Consider the following 26,499-nt stretch of genomic DNA (forward strand, 5'->3'; position numbering starts at 1 on the left):
AAGGTAAGGAAGGATGACATCTTCCTTGCACGTCGTCGGGTCATAGTTTTTGGACGCACACCAGATACAAAACCTCTTCCACTTGTAAGCATAGGATGTCCGAGTGGAAGGTCTCTTAGATTCCTTCAGTATGTCCATGCAATCCTCAGGCAGATTCAGATGGCCATATTGCACTATCTCAGGAGCCATGCCGCCAAACTCAAAGACGAGAGGTTGGGGTGTAACATCCGTCCCCCGAACTTCGTGAGAAGGTCCGGCCTGCACGGCAGCCGAATGTGAGGAAGGAGAGACCGGTGAAGCAGGTCCGTGAACCACCACTGCCTGGGCCACTCCGGGGCAATGAGTATCATCCGAGCCCTGGACCGGGCCAGCTTGATGAGCACCGCCGGAATCAGGGGAATGGGAGGAAAAGCGTACAGAAAGCTGTTCGTCCAGTTGATCCATAACGCATTCCCCAACGTCCCCTGCTGGTAGTACCTGGAGGCGAAGTCTCTGCATTTGCTGTTTTCGGCGGTGGCGAACAAATCTACGTCTGGAGTTCCCCACCGTGCGAAGACTTCTCCTAGTACTTCGTCGTTTATGATCCATTCGTGGTTTTCCTGAACCAGTCTGCTCAGTGCGTCTGCCTGAACATTCTGCACACCTGGCAGATGGGTGGCCGTTATCGTCAGTCCTCTGGCTAGGAGCCAGTGTGAGATCCCCTGCGCCTCCTGTGACAGAGTGCGTGATCTCGAGCCCCCCTGCTTGTTGAGGTAATACATTGTGGTGGTATTGTCCATCTGTACAAGCAGAGAGTTGGTCTGGAAGGACGGAAGAAAGGCCTTCAGTGCCAAGTGAACAGCTCTGAGTTCCAGGAAATTGATGTGATACGTGGACTCCATCGGTGACCACGTTCCTTGAATCTGTAGGTTCCCGGAGTGCGCTCCCCATCCCAGGAGAGAAGCATCCGTCACGACAGTCTGCGTGGGAATGTCCTTGTGAAAGGGAACCCCTCTGAGGAGATTCTCCGCTGAACACCACCACTTCAGAGACTGAAGAGCATGTAGCGACAGTCGTATCTTGTCGTCCCAAGATCCTTTCCTCTGATCCCACTGGTCTTCCAAGCACTCCTGCAGCGGTCTCATGTGCAGCCGTGCGTGTGGCGTCAGGAAGATACAAGAGGCCATCGATCCCAGTAGAGAAGACACCGTCCTCACTGTTGTAGATGGAGTTGTCATAAGGGCCTGAGCCTTCCGAAGGAGAGATAATCGCTCTTCCGAAGGAGACACGCTTGCTGACAGCGTATTGATGGAGGCTCCCAAGTACTGTATGCATTGGACCGGAGTCGGGACAGACTTGGCCATGTTGATGTGCAACCCCAGCTTGTTCAAGAGAACGCACGTCTTCTGGAAGTGTGCTCGCGCTTCCGAGAAGGAGGATGCCTTGATCAACCAATCGTCCAGGTATGGGTAGACAAACACCTTGTTCTTCCTCAGGTGTGCTGCTACCACCGCCATGCACTTCGAGAATGTTCTTGGCGCAGACTTCAGTCCGAATGGGAGTACTGTGTATTGATAATGATTGGCGCCGACTTGGAATCGCAGGAACTTCCTGTGTTTGTGTGCAATGGGCACATGGAAGTAAGCATCCTGTAGGTCTATAGCACATAGCCAGTCTCCCTGTTGCAACTGAGGATAAATCTGATGCAACAACAGCATGCAAAACTTTTCCCTGCGAATCCATTTGTTTGCCTGTCGCAAGTCCAGAATGGGCCTGAACTCGTTCTTGTCCTTCTTGCGAACCAGGAAGAACCGGGAGTACAGACCCCTTCCTCTCTGGGACCGAGGTACGTCTTCTATCGCCCTTTTCCTTAACAGGATATCGGCCTCCGCCTGGAGCTCGCGCAGCTGAAACTGCGAGCTGACCGGAGGAATCGCCGGAGGCGGGCTTGTGAACCGAAGACTGTATCCATTGTAAACAATATTCAGCACCCACTTGTCCTGAGTAATTTTTCTCCACTCTGCCAGAAAAAATTGAATGCTTCCCCCTACCGGAGTGGGTAACAGATCCAGGGGAAGTAGGTTCCTAGGGCCTAGACCCAGTCTGGCCCTTGGGCGCCGGAGCCGACTGCTGGCCTCCTCAGCCCCTCTGGCGCTTCTGGAACGGCTTACGGAACTGTTGTTGTTGTTGCGACTGTCCCGAAGCTTGGCCACGTCCTCTGCCTTGTCCCCCGAACCGCCGTTGGAAGGGGCGGTACGATTTCTTTGTGTCTTTAGGCTTCTCCAGGCCCACAGCCGTGAGCGTTTCGGCCTCCGCCTTCATGCGGGCCATCTCATCATCCGCATGCTTCCCGAAGAGGGTCTCGCCAGAGAATGGTAGGTTGGCTACCCTCTGCTGTGCGTCCGGTTTCAGGGACGTAAGACGGAGCCATGCGTGATGTCGTTGGTTAATGCCATGGCAAAACCCATGAGCTGCCAACAGGGAAGAGTCCGCTGCAGCGCTGATAATCTGGTTTGCCACCAGCATCCCTTCATTCAGCACTTCCTGGAAGTCCTTGCGCTTCTCGCGAGGTAAGTGCTCCGCAAACTGCTGGAGGGAGTCCCAGAGGGCGCGGTCGTAGCGTCCCAACAGCGCCGTGGCACTCGCAGCCTTCATAAAGGTCACCGACGTTCCACATACTTTCCTCCCTGCTGAATCCATCCATCTAGACTCCTTATCCGGGGGAACCGTGGATGACGGGGTGGTGGCGTGTTGTTTGCGGGCCGCCGTCACAATCACAGAATCCGGAGGGGGTTCCGCCCTCAGAAAGGCCGGGTCCGAATCGGGAGCCCGGTACTTTTTCAGCAATCTTGATGGAGCCGCCTTCGTCACCGCAGGGGTGAGAAAAAGGGCCATAGCCGGTTCCTCCAGGCCCGGCACCAGGGGCAGCAGTAGACGAGACAGGTGTTTCTGATGCAATGTCTCGAAAATGACTGAAGTCTTAGGTGTAGGCACCGTCAAGGATATGCTTCTAGAGAGAAAGGGTGGTCCAAAGGAAAATCCAAGTCCATATCAGTTTTCACATGGTTTTTGTAGAGAAAACACACTCAAAAAAACTCTGGACCTCTTGAGTTTTGAACAATAAAGTCTTAAGGGGGTTAGTGAGTGTGTTAGCAACAGTTCTTTATATCCTTAGGCTGAATCCTTGCTCATATAGTTAGGGTCAGAAGTCCATTTTGTGTAGAAAAATGCTCTTTATTAATTTAGATAAAAACATGAACAGCCGACACGTGTTTCGCCCCCTGTGGCGATTTGCGCCAGGGCTTTTTCAAGGCTGTAAGAGATCAGAGATACATATATGAACGCAAGTGATTTAAAAAAACTAGCCTTTGACCCCAATACCAGTGAAATAGAGATGAAAAGAAAAAGTGGGTGATGTGAGACAGAAAGACGCTAATATAGTTTCCTAATTTAGGTTTCTGATTTGTGATCAGTAGAAAGATGAGCCCCGGTGACAAGTTTAGAACATAAGAAAAGGTGAATGCATGCAAGAGAGGACCATTCACCTCTGCGATTTTAATACATGAGTGTTTAGGAATTTTGTATATAGATCATAGGTGTGGTTAGTTTAACTATTGACAAAAAGGGATTCGAAATGATCAAATTAAGACAGATTAAACAGAATAGTGTAGTTCCAAGTGGTCAAAATGACATGCCAGAGGGATGTGAAGCGAAAGAAAAAGCTTTACAGTTAGTGCTGCATACCTATTTACAATATAGTTTGTTCTTTACAATTCTTCATCATAATTTGTGCTACTTTCCAAACAGAATCCGGTTTTCAAAGTGAGAATCTGTTAATACAACATTTACATTTTTAGAGAGTTTTGTCCGCTATATTCATAAGATTGCATTTAAACGTTTTCTTTACCAAACAAGGATTCAAATTTTGAAGTATGAAATATTGCCGAACCATCTCATTGCCTTCTCTCCACAGTACTAGTAATACAAGCCATTATCTATATTCTAGGGTATTTGACATCTTTAAGGCAGGTTTAATTGAGAGACAGTGCACAGCGATGTATATAGTTTAGTCAAAGGGGGTGGACTTGGGTGAATTAAATCGTCTTTGTTGTTACACTCCGAAGTTGTAGCACTAAAGCGAGAAAGAGGGGACATTGTTTTTTTAAGACTAATAGGAGCAAATTGATAGTTGGGAGTGGTTTTTATAGTCTGGCATGTGGATTCCAGTATGTGGTGTTGATACAGTGTTACGCTAGCAAGATTATTAAATGCCGGCGTGTTGCCCACGTGCGGAAGAAAAAATGATCCGATATTTGGGCAGAGGTGAGGTCGTGCGGACATAGAGGGATTTTTACAAAAGGAAGATTATCCATTACCACGGTATGCGCACTTACTTGTGAGGGGAAAATCCCTAAGTTGCGTCGTCGGGACCTGCAGGTCGTTCCTTCCGCTTTCGCGTTTTGTGTATGACTGCATACTGCCTCTTTTAAACCGGAAGAAAAGAAATTAACCCGGAAGGCAGAGTCAGTATTGTTTTGCTCTAGGAGTGTTTGTTTACTTTAAAATAGGACATGCAAGGTATGCGTTATAAATTGGGTAGACTAAATGGTGTCTAGTAGCTAAACATGTTATTTTATTAATTCGTTCATGTATATGTTTTATCGCCAATTGGCCCGGAAGTTTCAAACAGGCTGACGTATTTTTAGTCATAATCAACAACGGACTTGTTTAAGGCGTCGGATCGTGTTTTTTGGACTCCGCCATTTCAGAGTGATATTGTTTAGATGAGTTCTATGATTGGTGGTGGCAATGGACAAGACAAATGTCCGTAAAACAACGTATTGTTGCAACGATTGCAAGAGGGGTATTTGAAATTGTTTTCGATGTTGTTATACTAGCGGAGGAAGTATGCAAAGTTGCACCGAAGTGGTCTACGGCAATGTCAAGTTGGGTGAGAGATACCCACACTCAGGTTAACATGTGGGAACACCAATGTCAGTGTATATTAGTTTTGTCGGATGGGCATTACATAGCTTACTCTTTCATTTATAGCTCAGATCAGTATGTACCAAGGTCAAAAATGTTTGGTTGACATAAAAAGGAGAGATAATATCCTCAATTTAGCCAGTCTAATGCTTACAGTATGTTTCTATGGTTATAAAAGGCAGTTGCTCACAATAGTGGACAATTCACAACCATAATGTCCTTGTGTCAAGATCTAGTTCACAGGCACAATTTACTCCAGCCAATGGTGCCATTCATATTCTTGATTTAGGCCCTTTTCCACTGTCTCCATTTTTAGGTCTCGCGCCTGCGATGCATATGGCGAAGCCATATGCCATCGCGCAGGCGCGATACTATTGCTGCCGGGTCTGCTTCCCAGGAGACAGGAGATGTCACGCGCACGCTCTGGAAAGCGATCGGCGCCGGCCGCGCGCGCGCGTTTCCCAATCTCCTGTCTCTCTGGGAAGCACAGTGAGCCCCTGAGATTGGGAGGCGCGGCTCCTCTTGCTCAAGGGCAGAGTCCTCGCTTGGGATGGATGATACATAAGCAGAAGTAACAGTTTCAGCTTTGCGTGAACTCTCTTCTCTGTTCCTCTATTAACACAATGGCTCGCTCCTCTACCGGCCAATGGGTGGGAGTTCTTTCCGGAAACATTGACCTCATCCACATTCGTCAGTTTGGATTGGGCCCAAACGGGGACAAACACATGACCGAGGGCAGGATATCGTCCCGGGGCGGAGATCCATTCTACACTTCTCAAAGAATCCAGAAGGCGTGCAGCGTCAAAGCAAGCGCCTCGAAGCCTGCAGGCGTGGGATGAGAGGCGAGAAGAAGGAACCACTACCCTTCCAGAAAGGTAATCGCATCGGAGGTTCTGGTGGCATTTTAAATAAGATGGGGCAGATTTACGAGCCCCTTGTTATTAATGAGCGCTCAGCAACTTTTCTGACTTGCGATGCTTCTAATTTGAAATGCAGTAGACCTGGCTTGTGCTTTCCCGTTCTCGTTATTTACTTAATGCATCTCAAATCAGTCATAGCTTTCCCTCCGCCTGCCCCTGCCGGTTATTCTTCTGACATGCTTGCTGAGACAGTCGTTTTGCTAAGCGGAGCACTCTGCAGCCACCCTGCACAGCAGAGTATAGGGAAAATATTGTGCCAATTCATAACTCTGTGAGATATTCATTGTAGTTAATTCCTCATTACTGCTACCGCCACAATGTTCTTGTGTATAACTGCATTTTGTCGCAAAGTCTTTTGTGTAAGAGCATGTGTGATGTGTTGTGTGCTTTGACTGATGGTGTTCATACACGTCACAAACATTGACACCGCTAATCTGCCTTTAATGTGGTAAAAACATGCAGACCGTGTTAGGCGACGCCATTGTGTTCATACGAGTTACCACGTTAAAGTCTGATCTGTTAACTTTGCCATGATGATTGCAATTGAGACCATATATGCTGCTGCGTGTGATTTAAGGACACTTCTATAATAGAAAAAACACCAATATCAGTTTTTTTTATCTACTTCAATTTTTGGATGTCTTTAAAGATAGAGGATATATAGTGGAGCTGGATGTAAATCCTAATCCTGTTTACTAAACAGAACTGAGCTGTTGAACGCTCTCTTAATGCATTGTAATCACTATTTTTGATGCAGAGCGATGTGGTAGTGGCCTGGTGTGCTGATTTCTTGGAGCTAATTACTAGCCATGTGTTCTTGCGATTGTCTTTTCGCATACTATGTGGTTAAACGTATACTTTGGCTATGCTTCATCATGCAGCTGCAAGAAGTGCTATGCAAAACTCCTTCTGGGGGTCTCACTGGTTAGTCGCTTTTTTAGGAACAGGTGCACGATCGTAGTTGTGTTTACTATTACCATTCTCATAAGGTCAAATAAGCATTCAAATTCCCAAGTTCAGTAGTATGACGTTTCGTACTTTTTAATGGGGGCCACTCGAATGATGCCATTTTGTGGACGAGTATAATTCAGCATAATTAAGGATTTGATACATAATCCATCGTCTGCTGCATAATCTGCAAATTTCAACAACAAATTGTTTCTAGCGGATCAGAGGTAGCTAAAAATATAGCAACTTGTAATGCGCTCATTGGAAGGCCGTTCGCAAAGGTTGACTGATCACCTTTTTGTTGGCTATTGCTGCATTGCTCTGTCAAACTGGTAGTAATGAGGTGAGAGATTTGTCCACAAATTCGGTGTTTTAAAAATCAAAAGTTTACCAGGTAAGGCTCTGACACAATTTTCCTCATATCGTCCCATAACTTGGTCCTAATCTACTGCGCAATTCCAGTGGCCTCGTTTTTAATATGCTGGAGTTTTTTTGTCTCTTGCCACGCAGAATCTGGCACCGAGTAGATTAGGCCCCACGCGTAATATTGCAACTATTGACTGTTATGCCCAAACATTGTTTTGTTCACATATTCCCCTGTATGCCATCTTGTCAAACGAGGAGTTGCTGTTTTAAAAAGATGACGTGCATAACTGTTCCTGTTTACTTTGAATTTTGCTCATTACATTATTCCCCGCAGCCTCTAAAATGTTTTATAGTTAGGTTATCTCCTAAGTGGATTGAGTTGGCGGCTTGGGATCTCTCCGTTGCCCAAAGGTTCTGAAAATAAGTTACTGCCATGCCTTCAGTGACTCCAGAGAAACACTGATTTTCTTAATTGAGAGGCATACAGCAGGTGCGTTTTCTGGGCTTGATCTTTGTGGGTGAACACTGACTTTGCACCTGGCATCTCGTATTTGCTTAGTTAGAGCACACATTCTTTATTTTTTTTGTATTTATTTTTTTTTACTGTTCAAACGTTTACACTTGCTCAACTTGTTCTTTGCCTTTGTATTCTGGAAATTTCGCTTGTGTGCACAATTTTCAGCCCCTGCACAGTACCTATGGAGTAAACTATGGAGTTGTGCAGATTTTGCGCTTTCACAAGTGAGCTCGCATTACAAATCAGTTTTGATGGGAAGCTTTTGTGAATTTGTGCATTCTGGTACATACTTTGTGTAATCTCGATTATGTTCATTGTATTTACCTCAGGCCCTCCGCCCTTTTTTCTGCACTTTTTGACGGTGTTTCAAACTCATTATTGGGCTGTAATGTGACAAATTGTTTTTCATATATATAGTTCTTGAGAGCCCAAAAAGGCTGACTTAAAGTTCCGAGAAGGGACCTGGCTGAACAAAGGACTCAAGAAAGAGAAGGCATTAGGCACTGTCCTGCCAAGAAATAGCGATACAGTTGACAGAGCAAGTATATGGTATAATGCTGCACATTTTGTGGTGGTATTACTTCATTATTTTCTTTTTTATGCATTTACATTCACCTCAGTAGTACCAGTTTAACACGCAAATACAGCGATAAGCAACAGTAAAGTGACCAGTCAACATTTTCAAGAGACCTTCCACTCTGAAGTAAGACGTGTTGTTGCATTTTTAGTAATGTTTGGGCTTGAATCGTCTTTTTTATTAGCCCATCTGCTGCTGCATATTATGCAGATCTTACCTGATAAATCCATTATTATGTATAAAACAAGGCGGCTGCAGAATTGCATAATTCCAGTGCCTGTTAATATGGTTCTATGTTGCCATCTCTGGGTTCTAGTGGCCATTTCAAATCGCTTTGCCTTCAATATTAGACCATATTACATGGTTGCACATTATGTATGCGTCTGTGTGTATTTACCAATTTAAGCACTGTCTAAAGGTGTCCTACCAGCAGGGAAGCTTTGTGTGGGGGAGGGGTAGGGATGGTTGAGTTGGAAATCAATCTATATAGGGTGAGGCCCATTGCAGACCAGAGAGTTCATGGAAGTGCATGTCTGCCTTTTTTAGGTCTCGCTGAACCAACGCGCATGCGTTGTTCTGCGAGAGTATAGTAGGCAAAATAAACTCTTGAAACCAGCGAGGATTGCATGTGAGGTACTCAAGCGCGACGCTTCCCCAGCGTTTGCTTGGCCTCACTTCTCAATTACACCCCATATGGTGTTCCCTCCCACTCGCTCGCACATCAAAGGCTGCTGCTCCCCCGTCAATGCGCTCCCGCCCCCCCACAGCAATGCCAAGAGCTTGTTAACCTTGGCGTGCTTCTCTTAGGTGCAGGTAAGTTACCAAAATTGCTAATACTGCTCTGATCGCATATCCGTTATTCAGCAGTTCATTTTTTTCCTTTTGGTGAGGGCTTGTTTATCATTTTTTTAACAGAAGTACCGGCTGCTTTGAAGTGCCTACGAGCCACTTGTGTCCCTTTTTGCACTACTGCAAACGGTGTCTTTTATTTTTAATGTACTGGCGGGGTCTACATAGCTCCCTGCAGCTCCTTCACAACGCTTTCTCAAGATGGAAAATCACTAAAAAGCTAGGATCAAGGCATAGTCCAGCTAAGTGTGAGGAGGGTCCCAACACAACATTTGTCATGTACTATTACCCAGAAAAGCAATATAAAATTAGAACCGAGAGGGATGCGCTATGAAGCACCGTTTAGAAGAGAGAGAATTATAAGTGTCAATAATTTTATGCTATTTTTCACGAGCATTTGTTGACAGGATAGGAGCACGAACTTCTCCCTTCTGCCATTCTAATAAACAAAAATAGTACAAATCCATGCTTCAAAGCTCCGTACAAAGGTGAGTTACGACCTCGGTCTGTGTTGGTTGGAGACCATGTTCCAGCCCCTTTTATTTGACGACCTATTTGCCTTGTAGGAGTTGAAGTCTGTGTGCTCCCATTGAAGCAATTGCACTGAGTTGCCTTTTTCCAGCAAACTGTAACAGAAAATGCAAGAAGTAACAGGTTCATAACTTCTGTTGTGTATCTAATTTTAAGTTGGTGAAGAGGGATCCACCTGGAAATGTAATTCTTAGGCCCAGGATAAGCAAACATTTATGCTGGCATATGGATTCACAATAGTAAGTCATGTTTCAAATTACTTAGTTTAGAGAGGTCCGGCACACGGGTGCGGGAGGAGCAGCCGAGAGACGATTGGATGCTGATGATAGATATGATGTAAGTAGCCTTTCTTCTGAACTTTTATTTTTGTGGCTTGGGCTCTGACAAGGCAAGAGGGAGAGAAGTATGGTTGTTGTAGAAGTGACCTGTACAAGTCACAATGGTTTGATTTTCTCCTTTACCTGCACTTCTTTATTTGTTAATTAGCGATGTTAAATTTAATTCGCTCCTGCCATTGCTGCTCCATCGCTTGTGTTGGTTCCCTTCCTCCCAGCTGTTTCTGTTTGCTTTTTTCACACCCACTGCCACACCATCCCATCCCCTGTCCTGCATTCCTCCCTTGACCCTCGCGTTCCTAGTTGTATACACGTATTTACAATTTATGTATTATGTTTTCCTATATATGAGGATAAAAAGAGAGGTAAAGCTGTCTCCAGGCCAGATCTTAAAAACAGTGTCAATTGTTCTGCTTGTCAAGTACCCAGATAATGGGCAACAATAAATCAGATTCGAAATAACCTCTTCCACTAAGTAACTTCGGGTAAATTACAGCCACCACATTATCACTCAGCACCACCACAGCATCACTCAGCACCACCACAGCATCACTCAGCACCACCACAGCATCACTCAGCACCACCACAGCATCACTCAGCACCACCACAGCATCACTCAGCACCACCACAGCATCACTCAGCACCACCACAGCATCACTCAGCACCACCACAGCATCACTCAGCACCACCACAGCATCACTCAGCACCACCACAGCATCACTCAGCACCACCACAGCATCACTCAGCACCACCACAGTATCACTCAGCACCACCACAGCATCACTCAGCACCACCACAGCATCACTCAGCACCACCACAGCATCACTCAGCACCACCACAGCATCACTCAGCACCACCACAGCATCACTCAGCACCACCACAGCATCACTCAGCACCACCACAGCATCACTCAGCACCACCACAGTATCACTCAGCACCACCACAGCACCACCCCAGCATCACTCAGCACCACCCCAGCATCACTCAGCACCACCACATTATCACTCAGCACCACCACATTATCACTCAGCACCACCACATTATCACTCAGCACCACCACAGTATCACTCAGCACCACCACAGTATCACTCAGCACCACCACATTATCACTCAGCACCACCACATTATCATCAGCACCACCACATTATCACTCAGCACCACCACAGCACCACTCCGCACCACCACAGAACCACTCAGCACCACCACAGAACCACTCAGCACCACCACAGAACCACTCAGCATCACTCAGCACCACCACAGCATCACTCAGCACCACCACATCACCACTCCGCACCACCACAGCATCACTCAGCACCACCACAGCATCACTCAGCACCACCACAGCATCACTCAGCACCACCACAGCATCACTCAGCACCACCACTCGGCATCACCACAGCACTACCACAGCACCACTCAGCACCACCACAGCACCACTCAGCACCACCACAGCATCACTCAGCACCACCAAAGCATCACTCAGCGCAACTCCAGCATCACTCAGCACCACTCCAGCATCACTCAGCACCACCACAGCATCACTCAGCGCCACCACAACATCACTCAGCGCAACCCCAGCATCACTCAGTGCCACCACAGCATCACTCAGCGCCACCCCAGCATCACTCAGCACCACCCAGCATTACTCAGCGCCACCCCAGCATCACTCAGCGCCACCCCAGCATCACTCAGCGCCACCCCAGCATCACTCAGCGCCACCCCAGCATCACTCAGCGCCACCCCAGCATCACTCAGCACCACCACAGCACCACTCAGCACCACCACAGCACCACTCAGCACCACCACAGCATCACTCAGCACCACCAAAGCATCACTCAGCGCAACTCCAGCATCACTCAGCACCACTCCAGCATCACTCAGCACCACCACAGCATCACTCAGCGCCACCACAACATCACTCAGCGCAACCCCAGCATCACTCAGTGCCACCACAGCATCACTCAGCGCCACCCCAGCATCACTCAGCACCACCCCAGCATCACTCAGCACCACCACAGCATTACTCAGCGCCACCCCAGCATCACTCAGCGCCACCCCAGCATCACTCAGCGCCACCCGAGCATCACTCAGCGCCACCCCAGCATCACTCAGCGCCACCCCAGCATCACTCAGCGCCACCCCAGCATCACTCAGCGCCACCCCAGCATCACTCAGCGCCACCCCAGCATCACTCAGCGCCACCCCAGCATCAGTCAGCCCCACCACAACATCAATCAGCGCAAAACCTGCATCACTCAGCGCCACCACAACATCACTCAGCGCAACTCCAGCATCACTCAGCACCACCACAGCATCACTCAGCGCCACCACAACATCACTCAGCACCACCACAGCATCACTCAGCACCACCACAGCATCACTCAGCACCACCACAGCATCACTCAGCACCACCACAGCATCACTCAGCGCCACCACAACATAACTCAGCACCACCACAGCATCACTCCGTGCCATCACAGCATCAATCTGTGCAACCATTCAACAACTGGTTCAAATATGTTCTTCTCAATGTTTCAAGCTTTATTACAAATGTCACAAAAAGATGTTAATATTTCACTTCTGTTCTTGGATTTTCATCACAATAAAATACACTGAACATAATCTTCACAAAAGTTATTTACAAAAGTTTAAGCTATTGCCATTATAAATTACAACCACTTTTATTTAAGTATTAATTATTTAAAAAAATCAAAAGCCATTTTTATTTGTAATATCAGTACATCTAAGTCACGTAAATACAAAACATGTTGCATTACAAATGCTATAGGTGTCACATTTGCCAAAGTTATAACTATTGGCATTATAAATGACAAAGCTATTAATTTAGCTATTTTCAAAACCAACACATAAATAAAAAAAATTATCATTTACAAGACCAATAGCTCAAACTTTCATAATGCGAGACCTATTGCATTGCAAATGCTTGTTATAATCAGTCAAGGATATGCCCAACTTCGCAGCGCCCCTTTAAAGGACATCATGGAACGCCACCAGGTCATCGATCGGGGAAACCCTCGTGTCTGGTGACCCCGACAAGGTCGGAGAATAGTCCCTGGTCCCTGAGGACCTCGTGTGAGAGCAGGAGCCATGCCTCCTATGGCGGCGTCTCGACCGTGTGGACGATCTGTGTCGCGATCTCTCCCTCCTGCTCGAGCGAGAGTGAGATCTGCAAGCCCGTGGCCTCTCCACCGGTTTCCGTGGTGGGGTCTTCCTTGGCTCCTCCCGGGGTTTAGGTTTCGGTGTCCCCTTAGGAGGTGTAGGTAAAGGAGGTAACGACGTGGACCTCGGTGGAGGGACCGGATCTACCACCGACCGAGGGGCCGGACCATGCTTTGGGATCGGTGGCGGCAGGCCGCCTGGTGGAAGCGGAGGGTTGGTGGGAGGGTCCTCCTTGGGTACAGGCGGAGGCGGCGACCCAGGCCGAGATGGTGTGTACACCACTGAGTACACAGAGCCCGGTGACCCCTTAGGTGAAGGGGGCTGAGATTCAGCCCCTTCAGCAGTTGATCGCGTCCTCCAGTAGAAGCAGTCTGACTTCTGGAGCCAGAATCCCTCTTGCGCCGTTTAGGAGAGGAGGAACGACTCCTAGACGATGATCTCTTCCTTCTCGACGCTGAGCGTAGTTTTTCCGGCGTTGAGCGTCGCCTCCGCGACTCCGGCGTCGAACGCCGCCTCCTCGACGTTGACCTCTTCTTCCACGACGTCAAACGCCGCCCCCGCGACGTCGACCTCTTCCTCCGTGACGCCGTACGCCGCCTCCGCGACGCCGAACGTTCCGTTCTCGACGACGAGCGTCTATTCCTCCTTCTAGAGGCTCTCGGCGTCGAGGAGCCCCTCGACGTCGACCGGTGCTTCGACGGCATGCGGCGGTGTCGCCTCGACGGCGAGCGCCGATGCTTGTCACTTCGTCTTTGACGTCGATAGTAAGACTCCGACGACGATGATGACGTCGACGGTGGCTTCTTCCACGGCGACCTCTCCAGGCCTTTCGACGTCGAGTCGTCACCCCGTCTCGACCCGGAGCCCCGGGGAGATGGGGAACACACCGCCGTCATGCCTCTCGACGTCGTCGTCGATGCAATCGACGTCGACGGAGACCGGGACCGTTTCCTGGTCTTCCTGCTTCTGGGGACCCCCCCAGAGGCTTCAGCAGAGGCAACCTTCCCAGCCTGCCCAGACCCACCTGCAGCCTGCAGACGTCTCTCCTTAAGGCCTGACAGCCCAATCTTCAGCCTGTCCCTCAGAGTCCGAGCTGTAAACTGCTGGCAGATGACACAGTCTTCAGGGACATGATCTTCAGGGAGACAGACGATGCAGACGTCGTGTGGATCACTCTTGGCCTTCTTCCTTCCACATGCTGGACATTTGTCAAAAAGACCAGGCATTTTAGAGCCCTAAAACGCCTGAAACCAACACAGAAGAGAAGAAAAGCAACAAGAAAGCTAAACTCAAACACTTTTTAAGCACAAAAGTGACAAAAAATCCAATAAACTCTTGAAACAAGGGAGAGCTCAATGCCAGGGTCCTGTTAGCAGGAGCCGGAAAAAAGAACTGAAAGTAGAGGGACCTGCTATGCATTCTGGGATACTGGGAGAAGTTCTGGAAAGTTCTCTTAAAGGCACAGTATCCTATTTTAAGCCACATAATGGCAGCCTATGGGACTTGTCTGCCCATGCCTTCCTCTCTATCATTCCAGAGTCTTTTACTGGTAGAGGCAAGTTTCTCTATGGTAGAAACTGGGCAGGCTGTATTGTGTGTGGTGTTATTTGGTGGAATTTCTAGTTGAAGTACTGGACAGTGTAGCCTGTGGATATAGGCTGCATTATTTGTCTTTAAATTCTCTCTTAAGTGTCTTTGCAGTTTCTGCATGTTTTGACAACTTAAGAGATTATTTTTGATTGCCGGGGTCCACGCACATGGGCGGGACTATTCACTAGATTATGACTATACACAGAGATCCCCTACTACAGAAGTGGTGAATTAAAAAGTACCTGGCTCTTGTGGACTAAAAAACTTTGGAGCTGCTACTGTTAAAAGGTGGGAAATGGGTTGGAGGTGTATTGCCTCAATGAGCAGTCCCTCCTGTGTCTGTCAACATGTTTCGAAGCCCCCAGGCTTCTTCTTCAGGACCAAACACGATCCCTTCTGCACTCACTACAATATCGAGCAAATGTCGAGAAAATTATCCAAAGTAAATAAATATTTCAAAAGTGATGTATGTACAAGTAGAACTAATGCGTGATTGGCATGCCAAGTTACCATGCACAGTATACAATATCCAATAGGTATGATACTCTGTAATTTGTTCTCAGTGGAGACAATGCCCCATGAGCCTTAGAACGGGTGGGAAGGGTGCCTATAGTCACACATACTCCAAGGACACTGCCTCTCCTAGATATCACCTCCCCGCAGCTCCGTTGAACCCTCTGGGTGTAGTCCTGGTTTGTATTTTCCTCATTTACTGTGCTGCATATCAGGCTTGTTTCCTTTTGAAATAATAAATCGGATGGTTTCGTATGCTGTCGAGCGCGTACCTAAAGCTTTTGGGCCTTTGTTTAACATAAATTGACATGGCAGCCCTGCGGTGGAAGACTGCACCATCTAAGAGTTAAATAGAGAGGCTGCGTGGTGGGAACCATGTCCACGCCTGATATGCAGCACATCAAATCAGGTAAATACATTCCAGCGCTTCACCCAGAGACCCACTGCAGGGTTAATAATATGCTGCAATGACGTGAATGATCAACAGAACCCACTGCAGGGTAGCATTTGCTCTAAATTGGACCACAAGTCCCAGCATGCATTAATGAAGAAAATGCACTCAGCAAGGGTCAGTATAAATAAGCAGCATGCAGTTAATTAGCTAATTAGAGCTCTCTGTTAACATGTGCATTTCAAGCCGCCTATGAATAAGAGGCTGGAGCCTCGAAACGCGTCAGGCGAAATGATTTGAAATACTGGAATGAAAAGGCTGGTTTCCTTTTGAAATAATAAACTGGGTGGTTTAATCTGCTGTCGAATGCGTCCTTCAAGCTTTTGGGCCTTTGTTTAACATATATACATATATATATATATATATATATATATATATATATATATATATATATATATATATATATATCTATCTATATGAGTGAATGGTTTCAAGATGTCTATCGGCATCTCAACCTTTGGTTTTGTGGTCTGCTGGTGTGCAAAACACCGGATTTTGTGCAAAACAGGTCATTAGGTCTCGCCTAGGCAGTTCTAGCGCGATCTTTTTGAGACATGCTGTATTCAGGATATAGGCATTCAACATGCCCCGTGCTTCTGGTTGGTTAGTTAGGCTGCCTTTCTAAATTCCTTTACTCTGATTGATCAATACTGTCTCTGTGTCCTGCCTTTGTGTGCTTGGTTCCTTTCCAGCAGACATCACCAATTGTTTGTTTTGGTTGCCCATCTCTGGCCTCCTCGCACCCCATCCAGTCATTGCTGACGTCCTTCCTGGGCTGCTGCTTACATAATGCATTGTATTTTGGTAACTTCACCGACTGTAGCGCATTGTATTTGTTGTTCGCTCCGGCATGCTCCACCCCGCGCCACACTGCATTGACTTTTGCGGCAATGGCATTGTATTTTAGTAACTTTACCAATCGTAACGCATTGTATTTGTTCACGCTGACATGCCTGATAACACTGCATTAACTTTTGTACAATGGTGGCACGCCACATGGTTCTGGGAGGAGAGGAAAAGGAGAGCTGTCTTAAAACTCAAAAAGCCATAATTTTTGTTTTAATTCTCCTCACACGCAGGGACTTGTGCCTTAAGTGGATCCTCCCCTGCCCCCGATAGAGGCAGAATGGATCCGATCACTACAAAAAATAGCGACTCTTGATCGGGCTACTGAGCTGGTTAAGAGAACAAAATGTTGGGAACTGTTGGATATCGGGTTTAAGGCACACGTTATCGATCCAACCCCCCAGTTGTGAAATATTACCCCCCACACGACTTTTAAACTGGTTAAGAGAACAACATTTTGGGAACTGTGAGACGAATGGTTTTAAGACACACATTACTGACTAATCCCCTAGTTTTGAAATATTCCCCTTGCACTGCTTCTTCCTTTTCTCCTGTTTTTCCCCTTCTCCTCTTTTTCTCAACTCCTTCTGTTTACATCTGAGAAAGCCACGGTCCAATGATTAGTGATATGCTATACAGCTGCATTGGTTTGCGGGGTCGCCTATTTTGCACCTGTTCAGAGAAGTCCGTTTTTTTGACCGGGCAGGAGGTTCGTTGGCTCACCCGGGATGTTCATTACATCCCCTCCTCGTGGAGACATCGGGTACTCCTTGTCATAGTCAAAAAGATCTTCTTTGACATCCTAGCATGGACTGACAAATGAGGACAAAAAAAATGGTGGCACAACGCGCTTTCGCTTTAAACATCGGCTAAAGCACGCCGTGCTGCCATTGCTACAAAAGTCAATAAATAAAAAATGAAAGGCAGGAGGATGTCGCATTTCTTTTCCATTTATTTACTTTATAGCAATTGTGGCACGCCACGCTTTAGCTTTAAACATCTAAAGCTAAAGCATGGCGTGCCAAGATTGCTACAATACTGAGAGAAAGGGGTCCCAGCGTATAATTATCAATTGACACAAATTAATCAAAAATGGAGAAACAATAAATGGATCTACACTGTTTTTATTCACAATGTAGATGTATGTTGGATACTGCATCTAGCAATAAACATTTAAAAGGCTGTACTTTGCCCCAGGGAAAAAGGGAAGTGATAAGGTGAGGATGGTGTGGATAGGCAATAGTGACAGTAAAATCAACCAATTAGCGCAGACGCACTTGTATGTCAATTTAAATATAAACCAACAAGAGACCATAGGTTCAATGCATCACTTGATCAGGATCATACTCCACATAATACATTAATGTTATAATTTTGGCGTGAAGCTGATTAATAAGAAACAGTTGTCGACGTTTCGACCCTCAAATTGTTGCAGGAATTAGTTGTACCCTTGATGAGGATTCGAAGTTCACACCATATGATGTATCCCACCCTTTCCACTATCAAATCGAAGACGAGCAACAATTGATTTGGTATGCTCTGCCTTTAATAGTGTGCTATATTAATTACTCATGCTGTGATTCAGTACCAGGAGTAAAATTAAATTCAATTAATTATTGATGTGTATTGAATAGGTTGCCTGCCCCCACCCTGTCCTGATGAAGAACCCGCAGCAAGGGTACAACTAATTCCTGCAACAATTTGAGGGTCGAAACGTCGACAACTGTTTCTTATTTATCAGCTTCACGCCAAAATTATAACATTAATGTATTATGTGGAGTATGATCCTGATTAAGTGATGTATTGAACCTATGGTCTCTTGTTGGTTTATATTTAAATTGACATACAAGTGCGTCAGCGCTAATTGGTTGATTTTACTGTCACTATTCCCTATCCACACCATCCTCACCTTATCACTTGCCTTTTTCCCTGGGGCACTGTACAGCCTTTTTAATGTTTATTGCTAGATACAGTATCCAACATACATCTACATTGTGAATAAAAACAGTGTAGATCCATTTATTGTTTCTCCATTTTTGATTAATTTGAGTCAATTGATGATTATACGCTGGGACCCCTTTCTCTCAGTACTGTTATTACCCAGGTCCCAGTGACTATGTTTGGGTGAACCCCTTTGCTATACTCCAAGATTGCTACAATAGCAAATAAACAGGGGGAAAAAAAAGTAGCCTCACAACTTTTTTTCTATATACTTTTGTAGCAATGGTGGTACGCTGCGCTTTAGCTTTAAACATCTAAAGCTAAAGCGTGGCGTGCCGCTATTGCTACAAAAGTCAATGAATTTTAAAAAAAGCCGGGCGGACGCCGCATTTCTTTTCCATTTGCAAAGCCAATAGCTTGGCATTTAACTAATACGACAACTATTGCATTGCAAATGCTTGTTTTAAAACATGGGCTATACCTGTAAATATCTTACTGCCTAGCTAAAAACAACAAACCAATCAATCAAATACGTTAGGAAAATGCCTTTTTTATTCTCCAGTTTTCCCACATCCGATTTGAATAACCAGAGCCGGTGCTAAACAGGGGCAGTGTGGGCAGCTGCCCAGGGCCCCGTAGTCAGCCCTCCAACTTGGGGCCCGCACAGATGCAACAATCAGACCAAGGCATGAAAAGTGCCACCTTGCAAGTGCGCCACCTTAGGTGGCCCCCTCCCATGGCTTCACTGCTATGGTGTAGCAAGGGGAACCCCGAGGGGAGGGGGCCCCATTCCCAGTTGCAAGAAGACACATTCCTCAATTTTGTCCATCAATTAGGCCTCCATCCCCCCTCACCCATGTAGAGGCACAGCTGGATAGCTACTGTCCCTGGCAGTATTAACCCTTTCTGGAGATAAGCAACCCTCACACCTTGAGCCCTTGATGAGCTGTTAAGAGGTGCTTGTAGGTGGCTGAGAGGGGAGAGGCTGCAGCTTCAGGGGCATCTATTCAGATGCAAACAGCCCTGAATGTGTCACTGCTATGCAATTTAGAGGGACCTCCCACATTCCCTTTCTGCCCGGGGCCCCAAAAATCCTAGAACTGGCCATGTGAGTAACCTCTTAATGTTTTTTTCTCTCTCTCTCTACTGGCATAAGTAGTTTGGGTGAACAACTGGCATGGGTGCAAATTCAGGACTGAAAGTGTAAAAATTCAGGACAGAGGGTCAAAATTCAGGACTAAACTTCAGGAAAAAAGATATGTTTTACAGACACATCAGAGGAAGTTGCGCGCTAGTATAAAAGTAAGTAAATAGACAACCACTTAAGTACAAGTCAAAATAAGTTTTATATCAGGCTGAGACAATCGTGTACTTCGTGCCAAGCGGCACGCATAGGTGAACTAAAGGGAGGATTGGTGTGATGAACCCACTATAGGGAACGCATTATGGTGTTTCAGCAAGTGGAACTTAAAATATGGAATCTGACTTTGCTTATGGGGGCTTCGCAGAGTGTTGCACTAGCTGACTGAAGTCACAAAGGTGCTTTTCCCTGCAGCTTTCCTAAAGAATGCACTGCCCATACACTATTACATAGTTTATTTTTGACGCCTTGCCTATTGCTACAAACACAATATACATCTCAAGCAAAGCTCATGGTACTATGAGGCTCTCCCTAAAACATTACACCTAAAACAAAACAAGCAACCATTTACAATTACTAGTGTAACATCCAAGTAGCAATTGGGTGTCACTCAAAATGTAATCTATTAATTCTTTCATCCATCATTCAGTCTTTCATCATTCATTCTGTCCTTCCATGTGTGTGCCCATCCATATCCAAACGTTTTCAACCATTTGAAAACCTATCCATCATCTATCCTTCCATCCATCATTTCATTCATCCATCCCTTCAACCACCCTTTCACTAATCCATCCACCCACCCTTTCACCCAATCCATCCTTCACTCATCCAACATTTACCCTTTCACCCAAGCCATCCTTTCACTCATCCATCCACTCTTCCACCCATTCATTCATTCATCCATCCAACCATTTACCTTTTCACACATCTAGCCATCCTTTCAATTACTCATCCGTCCACCCGGTCACTCATCCATCCACCCATTCACCCTTTCACTCATCCATCCATCAATCAATCCATCAATCCATCATTTCTTTCTTTCAGGCCTCCACCCTCCCATTCACTCATCCATCTTTACACTCTTTTCACTCTTCCATGCACCCATCCATTCTGTCAATCATCCATGTTCTCACTCAACCATCCATCCATCCTCCCTTTCTCTCTCCATTCCCCTTTCACTCAGCCACCCATCCTTCCATTCACCCTTCACCTATCCAGGTGCAGACAGAAGCCAATGATGAACTTCAAACTCGCTGTAGTTCCTAAAGCAGGGGGGGGGGGGGGGGGGGGGGGAGGAGGGTTCACTATGCCCCTGCACATAGACAATCTGAAAACTTGGAAGTCATGAGTCATGCATGATGCACAGTGCCATGATGCGAGGTGCCTGTGACATGGTGTTGTTTCCAGGGCTTCAAGTGGGATGAAAACACTGGGGGTCTCTCCAAAGGGCGTGTCTGATGGAATTAAGGGCGTGGCAAAAATATGTGCTGAGCATAATGTCCTGCCGACCTGTATTTTGCAGTTTCTATCATTGCATCTAGTAACATTAGACCTATGACAAGCCATGACTATTGGCTTTGTCAATGGATGTTAACTGCATGAAATAAATGAAAAAGCAGCAACTATAGCTTTGTTTCATTTAATAATAAAAATGCTTCAGCTCTGAAATGATGAGACTGTGTAAAGAACTATAACATCTTCTTTTTAACTTTGCACATTTGTTTTATACATTTCTTCCATCTAACCCTAACAGAATGCCCTGCCCTAGCCTGAGGCAGGAGGGGTCCACCACATGCTGTAACACCCCAGACTGGCCCATTGTCATTCTGTATGCGACAATCAGCCACATACAGAATGACAAAGGGCGGGTGGGGGCTGTTCTTGTGCTCCAAGAATGAGTGGGAGGCGCCCCCTTCAGGGGCCTGATGCCTCTGGCAGGGGAACAGCTCTGTTCCCTGCAAGCCCAAAATTAGGGACAAAAGGCGTCCATAAAAGGTGAAACGAAGGGACGGCTGGTCACCCTACTAGTAGTGCTGGATTTGTTATGAAAAATACTACAAGTCCCATAATGCAAAGAGAGCAGTATTGGGTGAACCATCGGGCCTGTTGTCACCCAGGACACATCAACGCGTGCCCCTTTGGGTCATTACCAAGTGGTATCCACTTTCTTAGCATCACCCAAGGCCCCGAGGGCTCGTGACACTGACGCACAACCACCAGAGTTCCTTGACGCACGGCGCCCCTCGCTCACATTACCCAGCACCCCCTGGGGCAGCACCCGGGGACACATTTCTTCCCACGGGTTTTATGAACTTCCTGGCAAGAACCAACTCGCGCCTGGCTTTGGAATCTGTCAGCAGGCAGGGCCTTTCCTTCCGTGGAACTCCTCACAAACCGGGCGCATGTATATTTAAATAAACGGCTAAAAACTGAGCAGTTTAGAGGCTTCGGTCTTTCTGCAGAATTATGTAAAAATCTGCCAAATGTCTCCCACAGTAGACTGGGAAATTCAACAACTTTAGAAATGTATGCAGTGTGCAAATAGATTTTACATCTTTACGCACAAATAGGTAAAAGGCTGTCAGGCGTCCGGTTCTGAAATAAGCAGTGATGCTGGGCTGAGAACGGTAAAGTGCAAAGTCGAGGCTGACAGTTTGGGGTACAATGTGCATAGAAGGGGGACGTGTTCCTAGACAGCTCCTAGACAGCCAGGCGATGGAAGTTGGGATGGCTTCTTCCTAGACAGCCAGGCGCAGGAAGTTAAAAGTAACAATTGAATAACTTGTCCTTGCTCTTACCAAACCATGCCGTGGATGGACGAACAGCCAGGGAGAGGCAGGCTCCAGCGGCGAGAAGCGTCAGGAGGGTCATGTTGGCGCTGGGCTGGCGCGGCGAGCCCGCTCTGCCTTCCTCCTCTCGGATGCAGGATCAGCCCTGTCGCCAGCGGATCTCACATTCCTCCTTCCCGGGGGTGCTGACAGACGCACTCTTTGAGGGAGTGGTCACGGCTGAGGTGGGACAGGTAAATCGGCGCCCGTCTTCAATCACCGCGCTGCGCAGTGTGGGGCAGGCAAGTCTGCGCCTGTCCATGGCCCACGAGGGCCCGGCAGCTCCGAGGAAGATGGAAGTGGGTATCCGTGAGCCCCACAGCTCCGCGTGAAGTGCCAGGCAGCAACAAGGGCATCTGTGAACACTACCACCACGCATGAAGTGCCAGGCAGCAGCCAGGGTATCTGCGAGCACCACGGTCCTGTTTGAAGTGCCAGCAGCAACAGGGGTACCTGTGAGCCCCACAGCTCTGCGTGAAGTGCCAGGCAGCAACAGGGGCACCTGTGAGCCCCACAGCTCTGCGTGAAGTGCCAGGCCTCGACAGGGGCACCTGTGAGCCCCACAGCTCTGCGTGAAGTGCCAGGCAGCAACAGGGGCACCCGTGAGCCCCACAGCTCTGCGTGAAGTGCCAGGCAGCAACAAGGGCACCTGTGAGCCCCACAGCTCTGCGTGAAGTGCCAGGCCTCGACAGGGGCACCTGTGAGCCCCACAGCTCTGCGTGAAGTGCCAGGCAGCAACAGGGGCACCTGTGAGCCCCACAGCTCTGCGTGAAGTGCAAGGCCTCGACAGGGGCACCTGTGAGCCCCACAGCTATGCGTGAAGTGCCAGGCAGCAACAGGGGCACCTGTGAGCCCCACAACTCTGCGTGAAGTGCCAGCAGCAACAGGGGCACCTGTGAGCCCCACAGCTCTGCGTGAAGTGCAAGGCCTCGACAGGGGTACCTGTGAGCCCCACAGCTATGCGTGAAGTGCCAGGCAGCAACAGGGGCACCCGTGAGCCCCACTGCCCTGCATGAAGTGCCAGCATCAACAGGGGCACCTGTGGGCCCCACAGCTCTGCGTGAAGTGCCAGGCAGCAACAGGGGCACCTGTGAGCCCCACTGCCCTGCATGAAGTGCCAGCATCAACAGGGGCACCTGTGAGCCCCACAGCTCTGCGTGACGTGCAAGGCTTCGACAGGAGCATCTGTAAACACTAGTACCCCACATAAAGTGCCAAACAACAACAGGGGCATCTGTGAACACTACAACTTCGAATGAAGTGCACAGCTGCAACATGGGAATCTGTTAACAGTACAACTACGCATGAAGTGCCAGGCAGCGAGCAGGGGCATCTGTGAGCATTATAGCTCAGCATAAAGTGCCAGACAGAAACAGGACCCCCTGTGAACACTACAGCCCTGCATGAAGTGCCAGGCAGCAACAAGGGTATCCATGAGCCCCACAGCTTTGTGTGAAGTGCATGGCCTCAACAGGGGCATCTGTGGACACTGCAGCTCCGCACAAAGTGCCAGGCAGCAACAGGGGCATCTGTGAACACCAGAGCTCTGCTGGAAGTATCAGGCTCCAGCAAGGACATTTGTGGGGCCCACACCTCTGCTTGAAATGCTGAGATGCAACAAGTGAATCCACGAGCACTCAGTTCTGCATGAAGTGCCAGGTTGTAGCACTGGCATCTATGTCGCGATTGGTATTAATCCAACAGTTAGGCACCGACCGTGAGGAGCACGGGACGGCCACAGTCACACAAACCCCAGTGTGACTTTACCCGACTCAAAATACTCTGCTCTAATCACGGATTCACCATTATCAGAGCTAAAGCCTCTTACTACAAACCTATCATCAATGAGGTAACCAACAGGAACAAGGTGATCATCAAGGCTGTCAAACACTGCACCAGTCCTCTTTCAGAACCCAAAGTCCTTGCTTTGGTCTAAAAAATCAACGCGACAAACCTCTACTTCAACCAGATCAACAGAATCAGATACAACTTCATTATCACAACCACGGCCACCTCACTTCCAGTCCCGCAATCATCCCACCACCAAACTGACCCTCAAATCAGTCTCATGCATGGATATTTTCAATATCCTGAACTTTCTCAAGGTAACTTCCTATGAAGAAGACATAAGTAACTGTTGGGGTGGAAATCTCTGGGCTTTGATGCTACAATTGTCAGGGCCCAATTTTGCTGTGGCACATTCCCCACAAATGGCTTCACCCAAGAGCCATTATTGGGGTAAGTATAGAGGGAGATGGAGGATTGTGCCCTCTCGATTTGTCAACATTAGTGCAGAATGATAATGAAACATTCTTTGATGGTTTTTTTTGAGTCAAGACTCAAAGAACAAAGACAAAAGTCCCCCCAAAAAATCTAAGTCAAAAATTGCCTGGGGGTACTGCTCTCTCCAGATCTGCGCTTGCTGGCGTTGAAAAAGAAAGAACTGACGTCAGGGCGTGTGAGTGGTCTGAGTAGCTCCAGCGACGACATCTTTGCGACGACGACGCCTACCGACGCACAAGGGTACTGCGGACAAAAACTTTCCGGATCCAGTTTGACGCCTGGTAGTAATTCTAAGGTTAGGAAGCTATCACTAACGTGTTTCTTTCAGATCTATTACAACTGAATGTAGGTTAATATTTGGATATCCAGTCTTAAGCTATGGAGTCCACATATTTGACCCGGACACTCTTACACCTAATGTTGCCGGGTCCTGTGCACACTCAGGGGCTGTCTGCAGCTACCAAAATAACCCTTTCGAGACTCTTCCCTACTCCACCCCTCCTTGCATCATCGCATACCTCTTTTTACTATACCAATCCCGCAAAACAAGCCTTTCTAAACCCTCCCGCTGACTCTTCCCCCTCCACCTCCCTTTTACTCATCCCAAGACTCCTCCTACTGCTATGAGCTCCCCCCCAAAAAGTTCTAAATCCTTCCCTTCTATCCCTACACTATCCTTTTCAATCTAAATAACAGACTAACATGTCCACCACTCAAATTATTTTCATTTTTCACTATACTAATTCCCACTAATCCTTTAAGGGTTCTGGAGTAGCATGCTAATTGCCGAAAAAGCACTTCAACACCTCCTCAGGGGTAACAATCGCTATATAAATGCAAACCTTTTTCCCCTTCTCTATCCCTCCACTATTCTTCTCAATCCAAATAACTGATTAACATATCTACCACTGAAATAACTTTCATATTTTCACTATACTAATTCACCACTTCTTCTTTATGGGTTCCGGAGTTCGTGCTACTCGCCGAAAAAGCGCTTTGACGCCCCATCAGGGGTAGCAAACGCTATATAAATGCAATTACAATACTCACGGTCAGCACCAGAGCCATATGGAAGGTACTGTGTCCCCTAGGATTGGTGTACTCATCCCACCTTTGCTGCTGGGCAAACCTATGCCACAGCAGGGGGTCTGCTGGTTGTGTGGCAAAGAGTGGAAAATTGTGAGGAGTGGAATGCTACTTTGTGGAGTGGAATTGTGTAGCAGTGTTTGGGACATCAGGACATATGGCACTTCATGTCATCACATAAAAGGGACTTGAGAAAAGATGGAGCCATGGGCGTGCTTCGATTGGTGTTATTTCTGCCCTTCACCAGTCATCACCGTCGAATTGCTTTGTAACAAACACTTCAGGAGGCACACGCTTTGGTGGAGCAACAGGCAAGCGAGGACACAGCAATTGATTGAGATCGGTCTGAGGGGGTCGGTGTTCAGTTGGTTTCGCTCTTTTCTAGCCAACCGCCGACAAACGGTCTGGGCCTCCCCTGGATCCGCTGGGATGTCGCCTTTGGGAGTCAGAGTTCCTCAGGGCTCCGTGTTGAGCCCAACTCTCTTTAACATCTTTATGACCCCTTTGGAGACATTGGTGGAGTCCTTCGGGCCCAGATATTATCCTACGCCGATGACACCCAGCTTCTCTTCACCTGCCGGAAGGGTGAAGAATTTGATGGCGAAAGTATCCATGGGTGCCTTGGGGCTGTT

At 47.5% G+C, this 26,499-nt stretch overlaps 1 protein-coding gene across 1 annotated transcript in view; it reads right to left on the minus strand.

The window, feature by feature from the left end:
* LOC147684157 (alkaline phosphatase-like) overlaps nucleotides 1-22,608 on the minus strand; it is a 77,819-nt gene extending 55,211 nt beyond the window's left edge. The window contains exon 1 of the mRNA XM_086944550.1: nucleotides 22,469-22,608. Within this exon, the coding sequence (XP_086800676.1) occupies nucleotides 22,469-22,541 (73 nt within the window). The 5' untranslated portion in view covers nucleotides 22,542-22,608. The remainder of the gene's footprint in view (nucleotides 1-22,468) is intronic.
* Nucleotides 22,609-26,499: the final 3,891 nt, after the last annotated feature.

The sequence above is a fragment of the Lissotriton vulgaris genome, chromosome 11 (assembly GCF_964263255.1).
Source record: "Lissotriton vulgaris chromosome 11, aLisVul1.2, whole genome shotgun sequence".
NCBI classification, from domain to species: domain Eukaryota; kingdom Metazoa; phylum Chordata; class Amphibia; order Caudata; family Salamandridae; genus Lissotriton; species Lissotriton vulgaris.